This window comes from Dromiciops gliroides, chromosome 1 (assembly GCF_019393635.1).
Source record: "Dromiciops gliroides isolate mDroGli1 chromosome 1, mDroGli1.pri, whole genome shotgun sequence".
In the NCBI taxonomy this organism is placed as follows: Eukaryota; Metazoa; Chordata; class Mammalia; order Microbiotheria; family Microbiotheriidae; genus Dromiciops; species Dromiciops gliroides.
Window position 1 is genome coordinate 45,809,551 of NC_057861.1, and position 20,922 is coordinate 45,830,472.

The following is a 20,922-nucleotide window of genomic DNA, read 5'->3' on the forward strand; positions in this document are numbered from 1 at the left end:
TACAATATGCAGGGAATCAGTAACTCTGAAACCAATCAAAGACTTAGCTGACTGTAGGATATATGAGTATGGACATGGACCTTATCTTCAGCTATTCTCTAACTTTGGAACAATCCTTTTCCTTTTGAAGAAATCTGCATAATCATGTCTTGAACTGAACTGCCCTATCACCAAGAAACCTTCTGATTGTGTATCAAAGGCCACATCCTGCACCCCTGGAATTCCTCACATATAACACCTCCCTTTGGGAGTGGGCCTTTCTAAGCCCACCTTTTCTCTAGATTTCTTGCCTGCCTTTGTTTTAACCTGTATAAAAACCCTCCCTATCTATTGCATGGTGTCCTATTTGGCAATAAGCTGAATAGCACCCATTGATCATGCTAGATTTTCTTCCTTGCTTAATAAAACCTTTAAAAAATTTTTTGACAAGCATTGTCTGTGTTTTTCTTTCCTTTTTAGGAAGAAGATTTAAATCTCAAGAACTGGCCTTTGTGTTCTCTGGTCTTCTCCTTTGGGAAAAGAGAGATCTAAATTCCATTTAAGAGAGCTTTTGCCACCGTTTACATTATTGATCAGTGTTCTTAAGTCTTTCAGAGTTGTTTGTCTTTACAATGCTGTTGTTATTGTCAAAATTATTCTCTTGGTTCCTATGGGTAAATTGCACATAGACTGGTCTATTTGGGAAACATATTTAATAATTCTATAGAAGATTGCAATATAAAATGCTGATTACTGGTACAAGGGCTGATTAAGAGAGACTCATTCTGGAAAGATCTTTACTTATTAGTGAGCTGCTACTGAACGGAAAAGGTAAGTGCAGAGGAGGGGAATCCAGCTACTTACCACAATGCTTGTTGGATTTTCTGCCTTCTTTTTGGGCAGCCCACAAAATATCTCTATTCTAGGAGATTATGGCTCCCTTTGGATTAGAAATCTCTTTCTCTGTTTACAATGATCACTTTAAACTGGCTAAGGAAGATGATCACAGAGCAACCCCAGTGGATTGGGGAGTTATGTGTCAGGATGGACATTCATTAATTTGTACTTTGCTGCTCTCTCCTCTCTTCCTCAGGCTAGGTGATAGATGTGTCCTCTGCTTTTTTCCCCTCCATACTCTCCCTCCCTGCTGTTAGCCATCACCACAGAGGACATCGACCACATGGCCAGGATTACTAGATGCTAATTTCTTCATATAATAATGGGAATAAATGGCATGAAGGGAAAGAACAGAGGAGCAGTGGGTCAGGGAACAATCTATGGCCTTTCATGGGCAGTGAGGGACCCTGCCAACCGTAGCAGAGAACTCTCTCCCAGAGAAAGGAAGGGCCGTTCCCTCCTTTTCTTTTCTTTTCTTTTCTTTTTGTTTCTTTTCTTTTCTTTTTTGGTGGGGCAATGAGGGTTAAGTGACTTGTCCAGGGTCACACAGCTAGTAAGTGTCAGGCAGAATTTGAACTCAGGTCCCCCTGAATCCAGGGCCGGTGCTCTATCCACTGTGCCACCTAGCTGTCACTAGTTGCCTCCTTTTTAACTTGGATTCATTGGTTCCAATGAGCCCAGTATGAACTCCATTGTTAATGGTGGTGGCAGCAGCTGTACAACCTTTCAGAGTCTTTGCAGGGAAGCTCAGGGAAATACAGATCAGGATCAGCTAAGTGCTCCACCGGAGAAAAAGTACCAAGATGGAAGACAGAATGCCAAACTCTCCACTGATTAACCCATTTTCTTCTCCTTTCTTTCTCCCAGGATTCTCCATTCCTATAATGTCAATAGCTAGTAGATTCTGGAAAAGGGGCTCTGGGGGCAGCCAGGTGGTACAATGGATAAAGCATTGGCCCTGGATTCAGGAGGACCTGAGTTCAAATCCAGCCTCAGACACTTGACACTAGCTGTGTGACCCTGGGCAAGTCACTTAACCCTTATTGCCCCACAAAAAAAAAAAAAAGAAAAAGAAAAAGGAAAAGAAAAGCAGCTTCAAGTCTGTGGCAATTCTGATGTGGCCTTATATTGATGTGTTGTTGCCCAATTAGAATGTAAGCTCCTTCATGACAGGGTCCGTGCTTTTGCCTCTTTGCATCCTTGGTGCTTAGCACAGTGTCTGGCACATTATAAGCACTTCATAAATTCTTGTTGTTTGATTGATTGAAATGTACATCTCACTGTTCGTCACTTTCTTCAAAGAGGTAGGAGGCCTATTTCACCATCAGTCTGCTAGAAACATGACTGCATTGACCAGAGTACTTAGGTTTTCACACTTGTTCTCCTTTACATCATGGTTATCATTGTGTACACTGTTCTCTTGGTTCTATAAATGGTTATTGTTTGTTGTTGTTCATTTCCTGTTCTTTGTGAACCTATTTTGGGGTTTTCTTGGCAAGGTTATTGGAGTGGTTTGCCATTTCCTTCTCCAGCTCATTTTACAGATAGGAAGCTGAGGCAAACAGGGTGAAGTGTGACTTGCTCAGCATCACACAGCTAGTAAGTGTCTGAGGCCAGATTTGAACTCAGGAAGATGATTCTGACTTCAAGGCTGGCATTTTGTCCACTTCTTCATCTAGCTGCCCAATCACCTACTTTGTACCGGGAAATGTACTAAGTGCTTGGCATGCAAAGAAAGTGTATGGAGCAAACTGCCTCAGTTTACCCAAATAACTTGAGGAGACCACCAAGTCAAGCAGAGACAGATTTATTACATCCTCATGAGGACGGGCAAAACCCAATTACACATTGAAGTCTTGCAAAGATATGCCCAATCCTCTAGGTTTTTATAGTAATCTTGAAAAGGACTATCCCCACGTACACCTAGGGTGGATGAGCTCACAATCTAACATCCAATCCTGTCTCACCCAGGGTGCGTGTTCAGCTCGTGATCAATGTATGGAGACATGCATACGTGTTCCAGGAACAAGGGGGAAAAGGGGAGTGGGAACAAGGTCAAACCAAAGGAAGAGGAAACAGGGGAGTGACAGTCAGATGTTTCAGATCTCACAGTTCCCACTGACTCCCCTCTCCAGACCCCTGTCTCTAAAGATATTCAACCTGAATAACAGGAAGAGTCACTCAGGTGTTTTAGCATTGTTTTGTAGTTGTGTTAATTCTAGAAGGATGACAGAGTTAAAATTTATCTTCGGCTATGTTGGGAAGTCAAAGAAATAGAATAAAGAATAAAAGAATAACACATTGTTGGGACCCTAGGGTCAAGGGGATTCTGCTCTGAGAAAAAGAGACATGTCACTTAACATCTGGTCTCAACTCAATGGCTGCATCCTGTGCCGAGCCCCGTCCTTTCTTCTTGAGTCCCGAGTATTGAATTGGTGGGCTAACTCCCTGACCCACTGACTGGGGTTCTGACACATGATGGATTGCAGACAAAATTAATATGTAGCTGACAAGTGGGGAGACTGAGCAGAAGCAAAAATACTGTTAATTGGCAATAAAACTTAAAGGAGACAGTGAGAATTTGACAAGCAATAAACTTCTAAACAAACTATACTGGGGCAGGGCTGGGTACCTTCCAGACCCCATCCTCAGAGTTTAATCTGACTCAAATCCATAATCATATCATACAAAAGGCAAACCTTCCCCCAAACCCCCAAACCAAAAAACCAGCCCCAGGGAAGGTAGGTGGCACAGTGGATAAAGCATCAGCCCTGGATTCAGGAAGACCTGAGTTCAAATCTGAATTCAGACACTTGATACTTACCAGCTGTATAACCCTGGGCAAGTCACTTAACCCTCATTGCCCTGCCAAAAACAAAGCAAAACAAAAAAACAGCCCCTGTGCTCAAGGAACCCATAGTCTAATGCAGGAGACAACACATAAGCAACTATGTACTAACAAGATATAGCCAAGATAAACTGGAGATAATCAATAGAGAGACGTCATTAGTATCAAGGTGGATTGGGAAAGATAATCTATCTTGTAGAAGAGTAATCAAATTTTGTTTCTAGGGGCAGCTAGGTAGTGCAGTGGATAGAGCACTGGCCCTGGATTCAGGAGGACCTGAGTTCAAATTCGGCCTCAGTCCCTTGACACTTACTAGTGTTAAGGGCTAAAATTCTAGCTAAACTGTCTAAAATATCTAATGAGTGGTCGCCAATAAATTATAAGCTTTAGCAAAAGTTAGACTTTTAAGCATTTATTAAGGAGAATAAGAATTTGGTAAAGAGAGAGAAAGGCCTAGATTCCTATCTGTTAAAGGGAGAGCACATTTCTAGCTCCGTTCTCCACCAGAGTCCAAAGGAAAGAGTGAGCCCGAGTGCCAGTCTCTTCCTTCCTCCTCCCACTAGCCCGCGTCACTTCCTGACGCCAAAGAAAAGACTCCTGGTCTTGCCCTGAAAGACCTTCGCTTCATGGGCGGAACTCTTCTACAGGAAGTCTCTAGCAGGTGGCGTCATTCCAATCGTTACACTAGCTGTGTGACCCTGGGCATGTCACTTAACCCCAGTTGCCTCACCAAAAAAAAAAAAATTTGTTTCTATATCTGACCTCCTACAAAAAAACCCCAAACCCCAGAAACCAGATCAGATACAGACAGGAGAAACAAAGTACCAGTTTATTTGTCCCAAGAACAAGTTGGCATGAATCATGCAGAGATGCCTTTCAAAGAAGGAGCTCAAAGATGCCTTTTTTTGGTGAAGGTATATAAACAAGGTGTTATCAGTTTCATTAGTATGATACAAATCAACTTAAAATCAAACATTATGACAAGAATGTATAAAATATGAATCATTTTAACGGTCTCAACTATAATAAGAACTTATGAAATATATGAACCAGTTTAACAATTTAAACGATAACAAGAATGGATGAAAGGCCAATCAGTTTGATAGTTTGACTTAAATGATACACTATGATAAGATTTGCCCAGATGATTTTACAAGATAGGGACTTACTATCCTGGGGAAAGAAGTCAGTAGATAGGGACTTATTGGCTAGCTATCTACGTTTAGTTTGGAGTTCAGTTGGAGGGCATTTTGTTCTTTTTTTTTTTTTTTTAAGTGAGGCAATTGGGGTTAAGTGACTTGCCCAGGGTCACACAGCTAGTAAGTGTTAAGTGTCTGAGGCTGGATTTGAACTCAGGTACTCCTGACTCCAGGGCCAGTGCTCTATCCACTGCACCATTTAGCTGTCCCTGGCATTTTGCTCTTAACCTAAGGTTTCAAAAAATTCTTTTGGATAACAAGGCAGTACCATCAAATCCAGGTGATCCATACATTCATCAAAACAATGGTGAGATTTTGGCTGGTACTTGAAGGAATCCAAGGAAGCCATGAAGCAGGAATGAGGAGGAAGAACATTCCAGGTATGGGTGGGGCAGCTAGTCCAAATGTCTGAAGCTTTGAGATGGAGTGTCTTTGTGTGAGGAAGCAAGGAGGCCAGTGTCACGGGATCCAAGAGTAAGTGAAGGTATGGGGCAGCTAGGTGGCGCAGTGGATAGAGCACTGGCCCTGGAGTCAGGAGGACCTGAGTTCAAATTCAGCCTCAGACACTCAACACTTACTAGCTGTACGACCCTGGGCAAGTCACTTAACCCCAATTGCCTCACACACACACACAAAAAGAGTAAATGAAGGGAAGAAGGTATAAGAAAGCTGCAAAGGGAGGAAGAGGTCAGGTTGTAAAGGTTTTATTTAAAAGCCAAACACAGGCTTTTATATTTGATCCTGGAGGTGATAGGGAGACACTGGAGTTTATTGAATAGTGAGATCCAATGGTCAGACCTGTGCTGTAGAAAGATCACTGTCAGCTGAATGTAAGAGGAGTCGGAGTTGACAGAGACTTGAAGCAGGGAGACCAACTAGCTGGCTATTGCAATAATTCAGGTGTTAGGTGATGAGGCTCTAAGGGTGGTGGCAGGGTCAGAGGAGAGAAGTGGGGAGTATTTGAGAGATGTTAGGAAGGTAACACCAATAGGCCTTGGCAAAAGATACGTGAGAGGGAATAAGAGTGAGGAGTCAAAGATAATATCTGGTTTGTAAACCTAGGTACCTGGGAACATGGTGGTACCCTCCACAGTAGTAGGGATGTTAGGAATGGAAGAGGGTTTGGGGCAAAATATCGAATTAAGTTTAGGATATTATTGAGTTGAAGATATCTATAGGACACATCTAGTTCCAGATGTACAATTGAATGTTAAAGATGGGAGTATGGAGGTCATCAAAGAGAGTAGGTTTGGAAAAGTAGATATGAGAATTATCAGCATAGAGATGATCATTGAATCCACGGGAGATGATGAGATCACCAGCAGTAATGGGGGTGGGGGGTGGGGGAGAAGAGGACATAGTTCAGGATAAAGCCCTGTGGGATACCCACCTTTAATGGGCATGACCTGGATGAAGATCCAGTAAAGGAGACTGAGGAGTGATCAGATAGGTAAGAGGAGAACCAGGAGAAGGCTGTCCCAAAAACCTATAGAGAAAATAATATTAAGGAAAAGAGTGTGATCAATAGTGTCAAAGGCTGCAGAGAGGTCAAGAAGGATGAGGATTGAGAAAGGGCCATTGGATTTGGCAATTCAGAGATCATTAATAATTTAAGAAAGAGCAGAATGATAAGGTCAGAAGAAGACTGTGGAGAGTTAAGAAGAGAGTTGAGTGGAAAGAGAGGAGTTTAGCAACAAAGGGGAGGAGATATGGGATGATAGCTATGGCATGGATCAAGCAAGGGTTTTTTGAATATAGGGGAGACAAGGGAATGTTTGTATGTGGTAAAGAAGCAACCAGTGGAGAGGGAGAGATTGAAGGTGGCGATGATATAAGGGGCAATCAGTTGGAGAAGATTGGATAGAATAAGATTACGTTTGTGTGTAGAGGGGTTGGCCTTGGCAAGGAAAAGGACCACTTCATTGTATAAGACAAGGGTGAAGGAGGACATGGTGGCAGAAGACAACTGGGTGATGTGAAATGAAGAGGAGGGGATAATAGGAAGCTCTTGGCAAATGACCTCAAATTTTTTCAGTGAAATATGAAGCAAGGTCCTCAAGGGAGAGAGTTGGGGAGTCATAGGAAATTTAAAGAATGATGAAAGGGTTTGTAAAAGCCACTGCGGTGCATAGGATGAGTCAATTAGGGAAGTGTAAAAGGATTGCTACATTGAGGTCTCAGTTGAGATGTCTTAATTGAGTTTGTGTAACATATATTAAACATACTAACTGTGTGACCCTGGGCAAGTCATGTAACCCTGTTTGCTTCAGTTTCCTTATCTATAAAATGACCTGGAGAAGGAAATAGCAACCACTCCAGTATCTTTGCCAAGAAAATTACAAATGGGATCCTGAAGAGTTGAACATGACTGAAAAAGTATTGAAAACATTTGTAGTGGATCCAGTCAGTATAGTTCTGTGATTTTCTCCAGCTTCATTGAGCAGCACATGGGTAGGAGTGAAGGCAATGGATGGTGGGAATAATCCAGGGCTGGAGCTTCAAAGGGCAAGATCTTTAAAAGGCTAAGGGGGGGCAGCTAGGTGGCGCAGTGGATAGAGCACCGGCCCTGGAGTCAGGAGTACCTGAGTTCAAATCCGGCCTCAGACACTTAACACTTACTAGCTGTGTGACCCTGGGCAAGTCACTTAACCCCAAGTGCCTCACTTAAAAAAAAAAAAGGCTAAGGGGGCAAAGGACTTGAGAGAAGACAGAGTTGAGTTGAACTGGTTCTATAAGGGGTCAAAATAGGGAAGGGAAGATAGTATAGCTAGTGCAAGGGGTAAAGACTTTGGAAAGAACTAAGCGATCAAGAGATTGGATGTCATGGTGAGGGCAAAGAACAGGGTTTGGGGTACTAAGGGAGGGGTTGAATGACCACAAATTGTGATGCGATAATGGGAATTTCCTAGTTCATAAACATGGAAGTGGTGCATTTGTGGGTGATGGCAAGATCAAAGCTATGATGATCTTTGTGTAGTTGAGGTAGAGTGGAAGCATAGGAACTAAGGAAGATGCAAAATGGGGAGGTAAGGCTATTTGAGAGAGTACTGATAAGGGACTGAAGTCCCTTCGTGTGAGGGTGGGAGTTGGGAAGGGGAGAAAGATTTTGAAGAAGGCACTGAATTCACTGAGGAAAGAAGGGAGGTGTCCTGAAGGCGGGTAGACAATAGCTAACGCAGTTTTGATTGGGTGACAGACATGGATTGAGTGAACCGCAAAGAAGGAGAGGTTATTAAGTGATAGAGGGAGGTTGAGAGCCTGGAAGTAGCAATGGAGAGCAAAAAATATTCTAACTCTTGCAATGCAGAAAGGGCAGCCAGAAGATGAAAGGAGTGGGAAAAGAAAATATTTAAGATGGAAGCAGATTTGTTACCAATACATTGAGTATTTTGAAGAGCACAGTATTCCAGAAGAGGTGTTAACTTTAAAGTGTAACATTGGGGGGCAGCTAGGTGACACAGTGGAGAAAGCACCCACCCTGGAGTCAGGAGGACCTGAGTTCAAACCTAGCCTCAGACACTTGACATTTACTAGCTGTGTGACCCTGGGCAAGTCACTTAACCCCAATTGCCTCACAAAAACAAAACAAAACAAAAAAAAGTGTAACATTGGAAAGGTTGTCAGGTTGAGGACAATGGGAATAAAGGAGTGGACAGTGCGGGGGATGGAGAATGGAGTTTGTATAATGACAAGAGTTTATGATTACTGAGATGGGGAGGGTATGACTGAGAGGGAGTATGTTAGTGCTAGAAAGGATAGGTATGTCAACCGATGTGAAATTTCAAAAATACTTTTACTATATTCTTTATCTGTGCAAATGCACTTTAAATATATTTACAAGCAGATATTATAATTTTACTTTGAAATAAAAATGTTCATCCTACTATCTTTATTTTCTTTGCCCTATGGATTAACAAAAAGTGTTCTGCATCTATTAGTGCAGCTTGCTCATTCAAAGTATTCTTAATTTCTGGTCCTTTTACTAATCATCTCAAAAGGAGTTCAAGAGGCAGCTAGGTATCGAAGTGGATAGAGCAAAGGCCTTGGACTCAGAAGGACCCGAGTTCAAATCTGGACTCAGACACTTGACACTAGCTGTGTGACCCTGGGCAAGTCACTTAACCCCAATTGCCTTCATCCCCATCCTCCCAAAAAAAGGAGTTCAAGAAGGTTATTAACATCACCAGGTGCTTGGTCTCAGATTGTTGTCTTCTAAGGGTGTTAGGCAATGGTTCTGCTTATTTCATTTTGCATCAATTCATACACATATTTTCAGGTTTCTATGAATATATCCCTTTTCTTATGTCTTATGACATGATAATATTCCATTATAGTCATATACCATATGCCTTTGTTCTCAAAGGGAAAAGTGGGGACAAACCCATTAAAAGCCCGTTTCCACAGATGAAGGTCATCAAGCATTTTTGCACTCAAGATCAAAAGGGAAAGGGGTCTTCACCATAATTACTGACTTTTTTTGGGCAATGAGGGTTAAGTGACTTTCCCAGGGTCACATAGCTAGTAAGTGTCAAGTGTCTGAGGCCAGATTTGAACTCAGGTCCTCCTGAATCCAGGGCCGATGCTTTATCCACTGCGCCACCTAGCTGCCCCTGGACTCTTAGTTTCTAAGGTACCTTCTACTCTATATTATATGATTCCTTGGGCCTGTAGAACTTATTCTGCTTGGGCCCAGAGGACAGAACCAGGAACGATGGGAGAAAGTTGCAGAGAGGCAGGTTAATAAATGTTCTAGCTATTACAGCTGTCTAGAGGTGGAATGGGCACTTTGAAAAGTAGAGTGTTCCCCAAACACACCATTAGAATCCGCAGGTTCCGTTGTCAGGGATGTTGTAGAAATCACCTGTTTAGGTAGAGAAGCCACTGAGGCTTCTTTGGGCCCTGAGAGTCTGGGAGTCTAAGCTCTTCCTCTTCCTTCTACTCCCCACTTGACATCCTAGATTATTGCTCCATCCATCCTCTGACACCATCTCCTGTGAAGGTGTGGTCAGGGAGAGTGAGTCAGACTGGTAGGGAAGATCATTTGATGTCAGGACCATGGAAGGGACAGATAATGTTTATATAAATCAAGGGTTGTCCCTCAAGACAAAGGCCAAGAAGAAGGAGGCCCCAAAAGGTAGCACCAATGGGCAAAAATAGGGGTGGTGGTGGTGGTGAGAACCAGGGGAAGTCTCCTGGGAGCATGTGATTCTGAGGAGATGGGGAAGGGGAAAATGGAGATCCAGGAGGCCAGGCTCTTGCTATGCTTGAGGGTGTATCTGTCTGTCTCTACCTTCTCCATGCAGGTACCCAGAGATCTTCCCTTTAAGCTGCTCTAATTTAAACCTCTGGTTCATTTCTTTCAGAGTCTGGGAGTAAGGTGGGCCACAAGATGCCAGAGAGAAGCCCTTTAGGTGGAAGGAGAGATTTGAGGGTTGATGGAGGGAGAGAGGGGAGGGTTCTGGAAGTTGTGATGCCTATGTTCCTTTCTTTTTTCTTCTTTTTTGTGGGGCAAAGTGACTTGCCCAGGGTCACACAGCTAGTAAGTGTCAAGTGTATGAGGCCAGATTCAAACTCTGGTCCTCCTGAATCCAGGGGTAGTGCTTTATCCACTGTGCCACCTAGCTGCCCCTGTGCCTATGTTCCTTTAACAAATTATTTGTCTTTTGAACTTAAGAAACACCAAATAAAACGAGCATTTCCACATACAAAGTAGAACAGAAAAAAGAGAATTGCTCAGAAATCCCCAAACTCCCATTATGTACTGCTTGCTTTTCCTTTTTAGTTATAGTAAAGTCAACATGTAACTTTTGGGGCAGCTAGGTTGGCTGACTTGACACTTACTAGCTGTGTGACTCTGGGCAAGTCACACAAAACAAAACAAAACAAAAAAACCATGTAACTTTCAAAGCTGGCTTGCTTGTCTGTGTTTCCTTCTGATCTTCCTTCTGTTCTCTTCTGTGCATTTAAAAAATACTTCAATGCATCACTTTTCCTTTTCTTTTTGATAACTCTGTTGCTAGTCCCCTCCTCCAATTCCCCATCTCCAGTTTAAGAAAAGAAAAAGAAAACCAAATCCTTGTAACAAACATACATAGTCAAGCAAACCAAAATTCATTTGTTGGCGATGTCTGGAGATCTATGTCCCTCTGACACTTTGTGTCAGGTAGCATGCTTTATTCAGTATCTCAGTGGGATGCCCAGGTTCTTCAAGGGCCAAGAAACAGGATGTCTTGGTTCTTTGAACCTCTGGGGTCCTTGTCTGGTTCCTCTAGGTGCCCAAAGATTTGAAGAGGATGAACCTGACTATGAAAACATCTCTCCAACCACAAGGAGCCAGAATAGTGCTCTGGAGCAACAATCGATGTCCATCCAGCAGAGTAAGGACTGTTCCTCACCTCTCCTCTCACTTCCCCCACAACTCTGCTGGTCTCAAACTCAGGCTCAGCTAAGGAGAGATGGGACATCACGAGAGGGACAACATTGGTTAGGGTTGTGGGCAAAAATAAAATAATCCCTGCCCTCAGGGAGCTGATATTCTATTGGAGAAGGGGGAGGGAACATAGACATAGAATTCATATGTTTTGTATTTATATGTATGTTATGTACGTATATATCTATTTTCCACAATAGAATGTAAGCTCCTTAAGATCAGAGAGAGTATATTGTTTTTGTTTTGTATCCCTGGGACCAAGCTCAGGTCCTAGCACATGGTAAGTAAGTGCTTACTAAATACACAATGAAAGAATTAAAATAAAACAAAAATAATTTCTGATAACAAGGACGCTAGCAGCTGTGGGAGGCAGGGTTCAGGAAAGGATGTAAGAAGATGGTGAAATTTGAGCTGAGCTTTGAAGGGAGCTAGGAATTCTAAGAGATAGAGGTGAGGAGGAAGTATATTCCTGGCATGGGGAACAGCCAATGCAGTCATGGGCACTGGAGAGGGAATGTCCTGTACAAACTGCAAGTTTAGCTAAATTGTAGAATGTAGGGGGGGAATATTGTATGAGAAACATGGGTAAGTTGGAGCCACATCATAAAGGGATTTAAGTGCCAGACAAAGGAGTTTCAATTTGGTCTTTGTTGTTGTTTGTCCATTTTTTTTAAAGTTATTTTAGTATTTTCCAGTTTTCAGCATTCATTTTCCTAAAATTTTTAGTTCCAAATTTTTTTCTCCCTCCCTCCCTTCCCCCTCCCTGAGATGAAAAGCAATCCGATATGGGTTATATATGTACAATCACATTAAACATATTTCTGCAGTAGTCATATTGTGAAAGAAGAATCAGAACACAAGGGAAAAACCTCAAAAAAGAAAAAAAAAACATCCCCAAAGTAGAAACAGTGTGGTTCAATCTGCAAACAGGATCCACAGTTCTTTTTTCTGGATGTGGAGAACATTTTCTATCATGAGTCCTTTGGAATTGTTTTGGATCATTGCACTGCTGAGAAGAGTCAAATCTACCATATTGATCACCACACAATATTGCTGTTACTGTGTACAATGTTCTCCTGGTTCTGCTCCTCTCACTCAGCATCAGTTCATCTAAGTCCTTCCAGGTTTCTCTGAAATCCTCCTGTTCCTCGTTTCTCATGGCACAATAGTATTCCATTACATTCATATACAAGGTTTCAACTTGTTTAGCCATTCCCCAATTGATGGACATTCCCTTGATTTCCAATTCCTTGCCACCACAAAGAGAGCTGCTATAAATATTTTTGTACATATGGGTCTTTTCCCCTCTTCTATGATCTCTTTGGGATACAGACCTAGTAGTGGTATTACTTGGTCAAAGGGTATGAACAGTCTCATAGCCCTTTGGGCATAGTTCCAAATTGCTCTCCAGAATGGTTGGATCAGTTCACAGCTCCATCAATAATGCATTACTGTTCCAATTTTTTCCACAGCTTCTCCAACATTTATTATTTTCCTTTTTTTTTGGTCATATTAACTAATCTGATAGATATGAGGTAGTACCTTAGACTTGTTTTAATTTGCATTTCTCTAATCAATAGTGATTTAGAGCATTTTTTCATATGGCAATAGATAGCTTTGGTTTCTTCATCTGAAAACTGCCTGTTCATATCCTTTGACCATTTCTCAATTGAGGAATGACTTGCATTCTTATAAATTTGATTTAGTTCCCGATATATTTTAGAAATGAGGCCTTTATCAGAAATACTGGCTGTAAAGATTGTTTCCCAGGTTTCTGCCTCCCTTCTAATTTTGGCTGCATTACTACTCTTTGTACAGAAACTTTTTAATTTAACGTAATCAAAAGCATCCATCTTGTATTTTATAATATTCTCTATCTGTTGTTTGGGTTTGTCTTTCATTCTTGAAGAGGACCATGACATTGGGAGGTGATGTCATGACTTGCACTGAATTGGATTTAAATGAGGGAGGGCTGTGCAAGGTCACCAACCTTACTCACTCCTCCAGAGCCATCTGGATCCAGTGGCAAGATATATATTATGATGACTGGTGATGGCCCCAGATGTTTAAGGCAATTGGGGTTAAGTGACTTGCCCAGGGTCATACAACTAGTAAGGATCTGAGGTGAGATTTGGTCTTGGAGGTAATAGGGAGCCCTTGGAGCTTTTTGAGCAGGGGAGTAACAAACATTATCAGATCTATACTTTAGGAATAGAGTAGGGAAAGACATGTGTCAACTAGGAGGCTATTGCTATAGGGGAAAGGTGATAAGACTCTGAAGTCAAGTGGTAGATATGTGAGCAGAGAGGAGGGTTGTGGGCATGTTGTGAAAGAAGAATGGATAAGACCTAGGAAGATTTGAGTTCAAATCCTGCCTCAGACACTTTTTAACTCTGTGACTCTGGACAAATTACTTAGCCTTTTCAGCCCCAGTTTCCTCATCTATAAAATGAGGGGCTGCACTCTGTGATTTGATGATCATATGAGGGAGTGAAATTGAAGGGTTGAGGATGACTGAGGTTTCAAACCTAGATGACTAGAAAAATGGCAAAGTCCAACAGAAATAGGGGCATTAGGAAAGGGGCTGAGATTAGAGGGAAAGATAGGTAATGCTTCGGACACACAATTTACCCATGATATAAGACACCTTGTGCAGGATTCTGGGGAGTCCAAAAAACCATGCCTTCCATTCAAGGAGTTCACAATGTAATAGGAGAAGGCACACATACATTATTTGTAGTAAATGCAAAGGAAAGAAGTCAAGGAAGGCTGGAGGGGGTGTTGGAGTTGGAGGCTAAAGGCTGGCTAGGACTTCAAAAAAGCAAGGATGCATGTAGATAGCATGAACATGGGCAGAAAAGTGGAAGCCAGTGGGAGGGGTATGTTCAAGGGAGCAGAGAGTTGTCTAGTTCAGCTAAAGCATAGAGTCCCCAGAAAGGATTAGTACAAGACCAATTTCTTCATTTGTGGATTTAGCAAATGTGGACCATATGCATTTTGGGGGATACACAACATTGTTAATGTATGGGGTGTTCAGGAAGACTAGCACCTCTTGTGTGAGAGCTGCAGAGCCTTTCTCAGGGCTGTGCATCTACCTTTGCCTGCTTCATCCAACTCTCACCTGTAGCTCCAAGACACTATAGGATACACAGCAGGCAGAGGGGCTCACCCAGGTTTTGGGTAGCTGAGGGCCTGAAATGCATTAGTGAGTTAGAGAAGTGTCTACTCCAAGCACTTGAAGACTTCCCCCTGCAGAATGCCGGATGAGAACTATTTGTTCCAATAGCCATGAAGGCAACTGTAGTAGATGACCAAGCTTAAAAGCTTGGCCAGAAGGGGCAGCTAGGTGGCACAGTGGATAAAGCACCAGCCCTGGATTCAGGAGGACCCGAGTTCAAATCTGGCCTCAGACACTTGACACTTACTAGCTGTGTGACCCTGGGCAAGTCACTTAACCCCCATTGCCTCACAAAAAGAAAAGAAAAAAAAAGGCTTGGTCAGGTTTGAAAGACTCCATGGTCATGCACTGCATCCTGGGCCATCTCTAGTCATGTTGACATTTGTCCTGCCACTGGATTTCAATGACTCAGGAAGAGAGAGTGAGGTTGAAGACTTTGTGCAGTTCTGCCTCATTTTAATCCAATTCGCATACAAAGTCATCTGTGATGTCACTGGTCCACTTTGAAATTGAAGGACAAACAACAACAATAAGGTTACACTGGCAGCTTGGAGGAAGTTCAATTTAATGAGAGCAGCCGGTGGGGGAAGGACAAGGATAAAAATAATGAATCAGAACTATAACTAGGATGGGGACAAGGACTTTGCTTCAGTGTGCTGAAATTTAGAGGCTACTTAGGGTCCTTAAGCAGGTAGAAAGAACTGATTTTAGCCCCCAGTTAGTGAAAATCACTAACTAGCTGTGTGACCCTGGGCAAGTCACTTAACCCCAATTGCCTCACCAAAAAAAAAAAAAAAAAAAAGAAAGCTATCAGATGATTTCCTCCTCAGGTGAGCTTCTATTTGGTCTGGCCCCACCCAGATTCTCCCATTCCCCCCTACAGGTAGTGGCCCCGAGGTACTCTGGGATTTTTGCCCTAAGGGAAGTTGATTTAAGGGTTTCTGTTATGCCCTGGGGCAAAAATGGCTTATTAAGGCCAACTCTTACATAAGGCAGGAGTCTGAAAGTAGCTGTGGTACAGGGGAAAATACCAATTAGACTAGAAGTCAGGAGGGACCTGGGTTTGATTATAGGTTCTGATATAAGCTGTGTGACCATTGGTCAGTCACTCAACCTCTCTGTGTCTTAGTCCCTTTCAGTTAAGTGGGGAAAGTAACTACCACCTGAACCACTTTACTTCATAGGATCGACATGAAGAAAACACTTTAAACATCAAAGTAGGGTGGAAACAGATGTTATTGCAATTGCAGAGGATGGAAATCTTGGAGTCTCAGAATGGAAAGGGACCTTCTAGTCCAACTCACAGCTGAAAAGAAAACCCTTAGCCACATTCCAGGCAAGAGGTCATTGAGTTTTGGCTTCAAAACCTTAAATGAATGTTCTTCCCATTTGCTTCCTTCCTATGACTTCCCATCCAGTCTAGCACTTAGTATTAGGGAGTTTTTCCTGGCACCAAGATTTTTTTTTTGGGTGGGGGCAATGAGGGTTAAGTGACTTGCCCAGGGTCACACAGCTAGTATGTGTGAAGTGTCTGAGACTGGATTTGAACTCAGATCCTCCTGAATCCAGGGCCGGTGCACTGCACCACCTAGCTGCACCCATGCCACCAAGATTAAACTCACCTTTTGTATGTTCCTGGCTTTTCCTTCTGTGGCCAAGCAGAGCGAATCTTATCCTTCATGTGATAGCCAGCCCTTTATACCTTTGGATATATCTCTCATGACCTTCAAAGTCTTCTCTTCTCCTAGACTAGACAGGGCCTTTTCCTTGAACTGATGGAGAAGTCCATTGAAAGAGCTGTGGGAAACTGAGGTAGGAGAGATCCCTTTCAACTGGGGTCAGGAGTGTAAAGGGGAGGGTTTCCAGGGGGAGGTTGCTCCTCAGTTTATTAAGCACCTACTATATGTGCTGGGACCTCCGCTGAGCACTGGTGATACAAATAGGAAAAAGGAAAGTCCCTGACCTCAGGGAGCTTACTTAGCAAGGGATAACTCACAGCTTCTTAAGGCAATCCCTCTCAGGTATGGTGTCCCTTTGTGGCTGGTTTCTTGGTAAAGCCTTGAATCTGCCTTCCTTGGATTATGTAGTTGGTTCTTGGCTCCAGCTATTGCTGTTCAGGTGGTTACTGGGAAGACAGTGATGATGACAAGTCCCAAACCTTTTCTCCTCAGAATTTCCCATGGTCCTCCTTGGTGGGGCCCAGGGGTCACTTACCTAGGTCTCTCTCATCCTCAGCTCCTGATGCTTCAGCTCCAAGCAATTCCCCTGGACTCTCATCAGTGCACAAATCTATTCAGTGCCTTTTCCTCCTTGTGGGCCTGAGTTTCCTGCTGTGCATTATCCTGTTGTCTCTGATGTTGCTGAAAAGTGAGTTTGAGGTGGGGGAAGGGTGGTAAAGGGGAAAGTGGAGAGGGCAGGGGCATGGCCCCACATCCCCACACCTGCCTGGGTACCTGGGCCTGAGATCTTCTCAGTTCCACCTTTTCCTCCAGTCCAGACTCTCCTCCCCCATCCTATCCCACTCTCATCCCACACTTAAGTGATCCTATCTCACAACTTCTCCTAGGCTGGAACCATTGCCCCCAGGGTCAGCCTCTGCAGCCTGCTCCAGCCCTTCCATTCTCACCCTTTCTGATTCTTATCTTGCCTTTTCTTTACGTCTCTTTGTCCTTCTCACTCTCTTTCTCTGACTTTCTTACTCTCTTTCTAATTCATTCTCTCTCTATTTTTTTTCTTTCTTTCTTTCTTTCTTTCTTTTTTTTTTACAGGGCAATGATGGTTAAGTGACTTGCCCAGGGTCACAGCTAGTAAGTGTCAAATGTATGAGTCCATATTTGAACTCAGGTCCTTCTGAATCCAGGGCCAGTGCTTTATCCACTGCGCCACCTAGCTGCCCCTCTCTATTTCTTTTTCACTCTCTGTCTTCCTCACTCTCTTTATATTTCTTTTTCTCTGTCTGTGCTTTGATGTTTCTATCCCCATCTCTCTGTCTCTATTTCCCTCTCCCACTCCCCTTATTCCTTCACCTCTCCCCCTGACCAGCTCCAGGCTGAATTCCAGGCTAACATTCTTTTTTCTTCTCTCCAGGCTCAGATTTTTCCATGAAGTTGATGGGGATGAAGAGTGAGGTGTGGAATGGTGAGGTGAAGCAATTGGGCAGGGGGGAAGTTGTGAGTCTAGGAGAGGCTCCAGGGAGCTGTGGGGAAAAATCAGCTCTGAGTAGGGAGGCAGGATCCAACCTCTGGGCACCTGGGAAAGGGGGAGGGGAGGGTCAGTGCAACATCTCCCCCCTTTCCTTTTTGGCCTTACTTTTTCTAAAAAAATGTTGTCTCTCTGTCTTTTCTCCTCTGTATCTCTCTCTCTGTCTTTCCTCTATGTTTTTTCCTCTCTCCTTTCTCATTTCCCATAGTAATACTAGGTAACATTTATATGGAACATTAGGATTTGCAAAATCTTTTACATAGAGTTTCTCATCTGATCTTTGTGTATTTCACATTTCCTTAACTGTGTATATGTTGCCTTCCCCCAGCTAGAATTTAAAGCCTCTTGAGAGTAGAGATTGTCTGTTTTGGTCTTTATATCCTCATTGGCTAGCTCAATGCCTGCCACTTAGGAGGGACTTAATAAATATTTGCTGAATGAATGAATGAATGTTTCCTACTGGATCTTTCAGTCTCTGGCATCCTTCAGAAGGAGCAGGATAAATCACAGCTGTTGGAGGCAGAGATCACTAATATGAAGAAAATCAATAATGAAAATAAGATTATGGTGAACAGTTTTAGAACAGGTAATTCCTATCCCTCAGCACCCAGTGCTGGGTTGGGGCGAGGGTGGGGCTGCCCAATTCCGATGAGGAAAAGGAAAGAGAAGGGGGCCCAGAGGTTGGGGAGTCTTGGCTAGGGTGATGGGTCTCTGGGGAAGACATGTCTGGGAGAGGTATATCTCTGGAATAGATAGGTTTCGGAGAGATATCTTTGAGAGGCTGTCTCTGGCGCTAGGGTCTTCTCCTCTCCATCTTCTCCTTTTCTTCTGCAGACCTGAAGGACAAGAGCAAGACCTTGGAAAATTTGGTTAGTCAAGTGAAAAGATTGGAGATGGCTCAACAATCAGGTTAAGTGGGTAGAAATACCTTGTGGGGAAGAGGGAGGTACAGGAGGTGACTCCCAAGGGCATATAATGGGTTGCCTGTCTGAACTTGTGTCTCCCTTCCCTCCCAGGATCAAATTCCAACCATGATTCCACCAGATAAAGAAGAAGACCAGCCTTTCATCTGGAAGATTGGGCTTGTCCTGGAGCTTGGGGAGGCCAGATCTCCCTGGCCTCAGTTTCCTTCCTGTGATCTGGGCATATTTTTGTAGGGGCCAAATTTAATACGGGGAGAGTTAATTGGGTGGCTCGCTGTAATATTGGGGTTCAGAAAATAATGAGGGACCTCTAGGTCCAAAGTTTCCTCCCTTCCAAACTGCATTTTGTAGTTATTTCTCTCAGGCCAGTAAGAAAGGAGATCGACAGTCTCTTTTCCACAAACAAATCAGGTTTTATTGATGGGAATAAAATATATAACAAAGGTGAAATTAATAAAGCCAAGGACAAGGGAATAGGGGAAGAGAAAAATGGATATGCTCCCTGGCTCTAGCAAAGACTGACACAATCCCCAAACTTGCTTCCAGCTCAGCTAATTCAAAGAGCTGGCTTCATTTCTATTAACTCACCACCTGGAGTCCGTAGTTTCTATAGAAGTCAGCTGTGCAGCCCCTCTCCAGTCTGCTCTCAGAAGCTCACCAATGGGAAAAGAAAGCTCCTCTGAGCAAGAGTTCCCTTTTCTCCTTTTTCTCTCCCTCCCCCCAAAAAGGAAGTCCTTCAAATTGCTTGGCCAAGAGTGGTCCCCCTAGTGACGTTAGTAGTATACAACACTCAGGGCAGGCCAGGTGTGGCTTATATCTAATCACCTCAAGTAGGTACTTAGTAGGTTTCTCAAACAATACTAGATCAATCAGGTAGGATCCCTGGGCATCTGCCAAATTCCATTATTTTATCACATTTTTGTACCTGTGAACAATATGTAATGAGCTTAAGATTCTTGAAGAAATGGGGCAGCTAGGTGGCACAGTGGATAAAGCACTGTCCCTGGATTCAGGAGGACCTTAGTTCAAATCCAACCTCAGACACTTGACACTTACTAGCTGTGTGACCCTGGACAAGTCACTTAACCCTCATTGCCCTGCAAAAAAAAAGATTCTTGAAGAAAAAGAGAAATATCAGACTCTGAACATCAATCCCTCTCCTGTGAGTGTGTGCACATCCAAGTTCATGTCTATGAGTGTGCCCCGGCCTGTCCGTTTATATGGGCTGTGTCTTTCTGTGTCTGAGGATTTACAAGTAGGGATGAATATGTAGAAGAATAGGGTAGAGGCCACCTCTGGGTATGAGGTGATGCTGGCTGGTCCCAGAAGTTTCCTTTATGCTAATGCACTTGCCTCTTAGATAGACACTGGAGGAAGAAAAGACAGGTGAATACCTTTGCCCAGGGGTTTCCTAGTAGCTCAATGGGGCCCCTACTTCCCAGAGTCTTGACTCAGATTCTTTTATTTTCTTAATTTTTAAAAATTTCTATCCTTTGTTTTTCTTTTTTTTTAAGTGAGGCAATTGGGGTTAAGTGACTTGCCCAGGGCCACATAGCTAGTAAGCGTTAAATGTCTGAGGCCTGATTTGAACTCAGGTCCTCCTGACTTCAGGGCCGATGCTCTATCCACTGTGCCACCTAGCTGCCCCTATCCTTTGTTTTTCTATCCTCTTCACTTCCCAATAATATTTCCTCAGTGCCCAAGCTTGCCTTAGATGTCTATGTACATCTTACATTTTAAAATATAATATTTTCTTTTTGGTCTGGACCTTTGATTTCCTTGGCGGAGGGAATTCCTTGATGAAGAAACTCCCTCTCTTCATGCAAATGAACACATGAGTTACAGATCACAAGCTATTTCCTAAATAAATGGAGGGCATGAAGGACAGTGGTGGGCATGAAAAGCCTGTAACCAGTGAGGAGCTCTGAAAGAGACCAGGTTTAGATGATGTCATCAGGAAGAGAAGATGGCCTGGTCCTGTGACAAGGACAGGGAGGAGGACAGATGAATGACCATAGTGCTCAATGGGTCTTTTTGTGACACCTTTCTTGAAGGCCTCCAGAATGTGGTATGAACCGATGAAGGGAGGAGAAGGGAACCAGCATGTACCAAGCACCTAATATAGTCCAGGTTCTGTACTAAAGGCTTTACATTATGAGGTGGGTTCTATTGTGATTGTCATTTTATAGCTTGGGGAAACTAAAGCAGACAGCAGTTAAGAGACGTGCCCAAGAATGTGCAATGAGGAAGTGTTAGAGGTCAGATTT

The 20,922-nt window shown here is 43.2% G+C and overlaps 1 protein-coding gene across 3 annotated transcripts; it reads left to right on the forward strand.

Moving 5' to 3' along the window:
- The first annotated feature begins 9,927 nt into the window (after nucleotides 1-9,927).
- On the forward strand, nucleotides 9,928-18,955 carry MCEMP1 (mast cell expressed membrane protein 1). Of its 3 annotated transcripts, none has more exons than XM_043979729.1 (7): nucleotides 9,928-10,057; nucleotides 11,196-11,300; nucleotides 16,767-16,898; nucleotides 17,619-17,669; nucleotides 18,205-18,318; nucleotides 18,567-18,601; nucleotides 18,749-18,955. In XM_043979729.1, exons 1-7 carry the CDS (start codon nucleotides 9,979-9,981, stop codon nucleotides 18,887-18,889), a joined length of 657 nt encoding a protein of 218 aa, XP_043835664.1. In that variant the 5' UTR covers nucleotides 9,928-9,978; the 3' UTR covers nucleotides 18,890-18,955. The 3 variants fall into 3 exon arrangements, with proteins under 3 accessions (XP_043835664.1, XP_043835665.1, XP_043835666.1); XM_043979730.1 differs by having other exon boundaries at nucleotides 18,567-18,641; nucleotides 18,749-18,926; XM_043979731.1 differs by having other exon boundaries at nucleotides 18,567-18,646; nucleotides 18,749-18,867.
- Nucleotides 18,956-20,922: the final 1,967 nt, after the last annotated feature.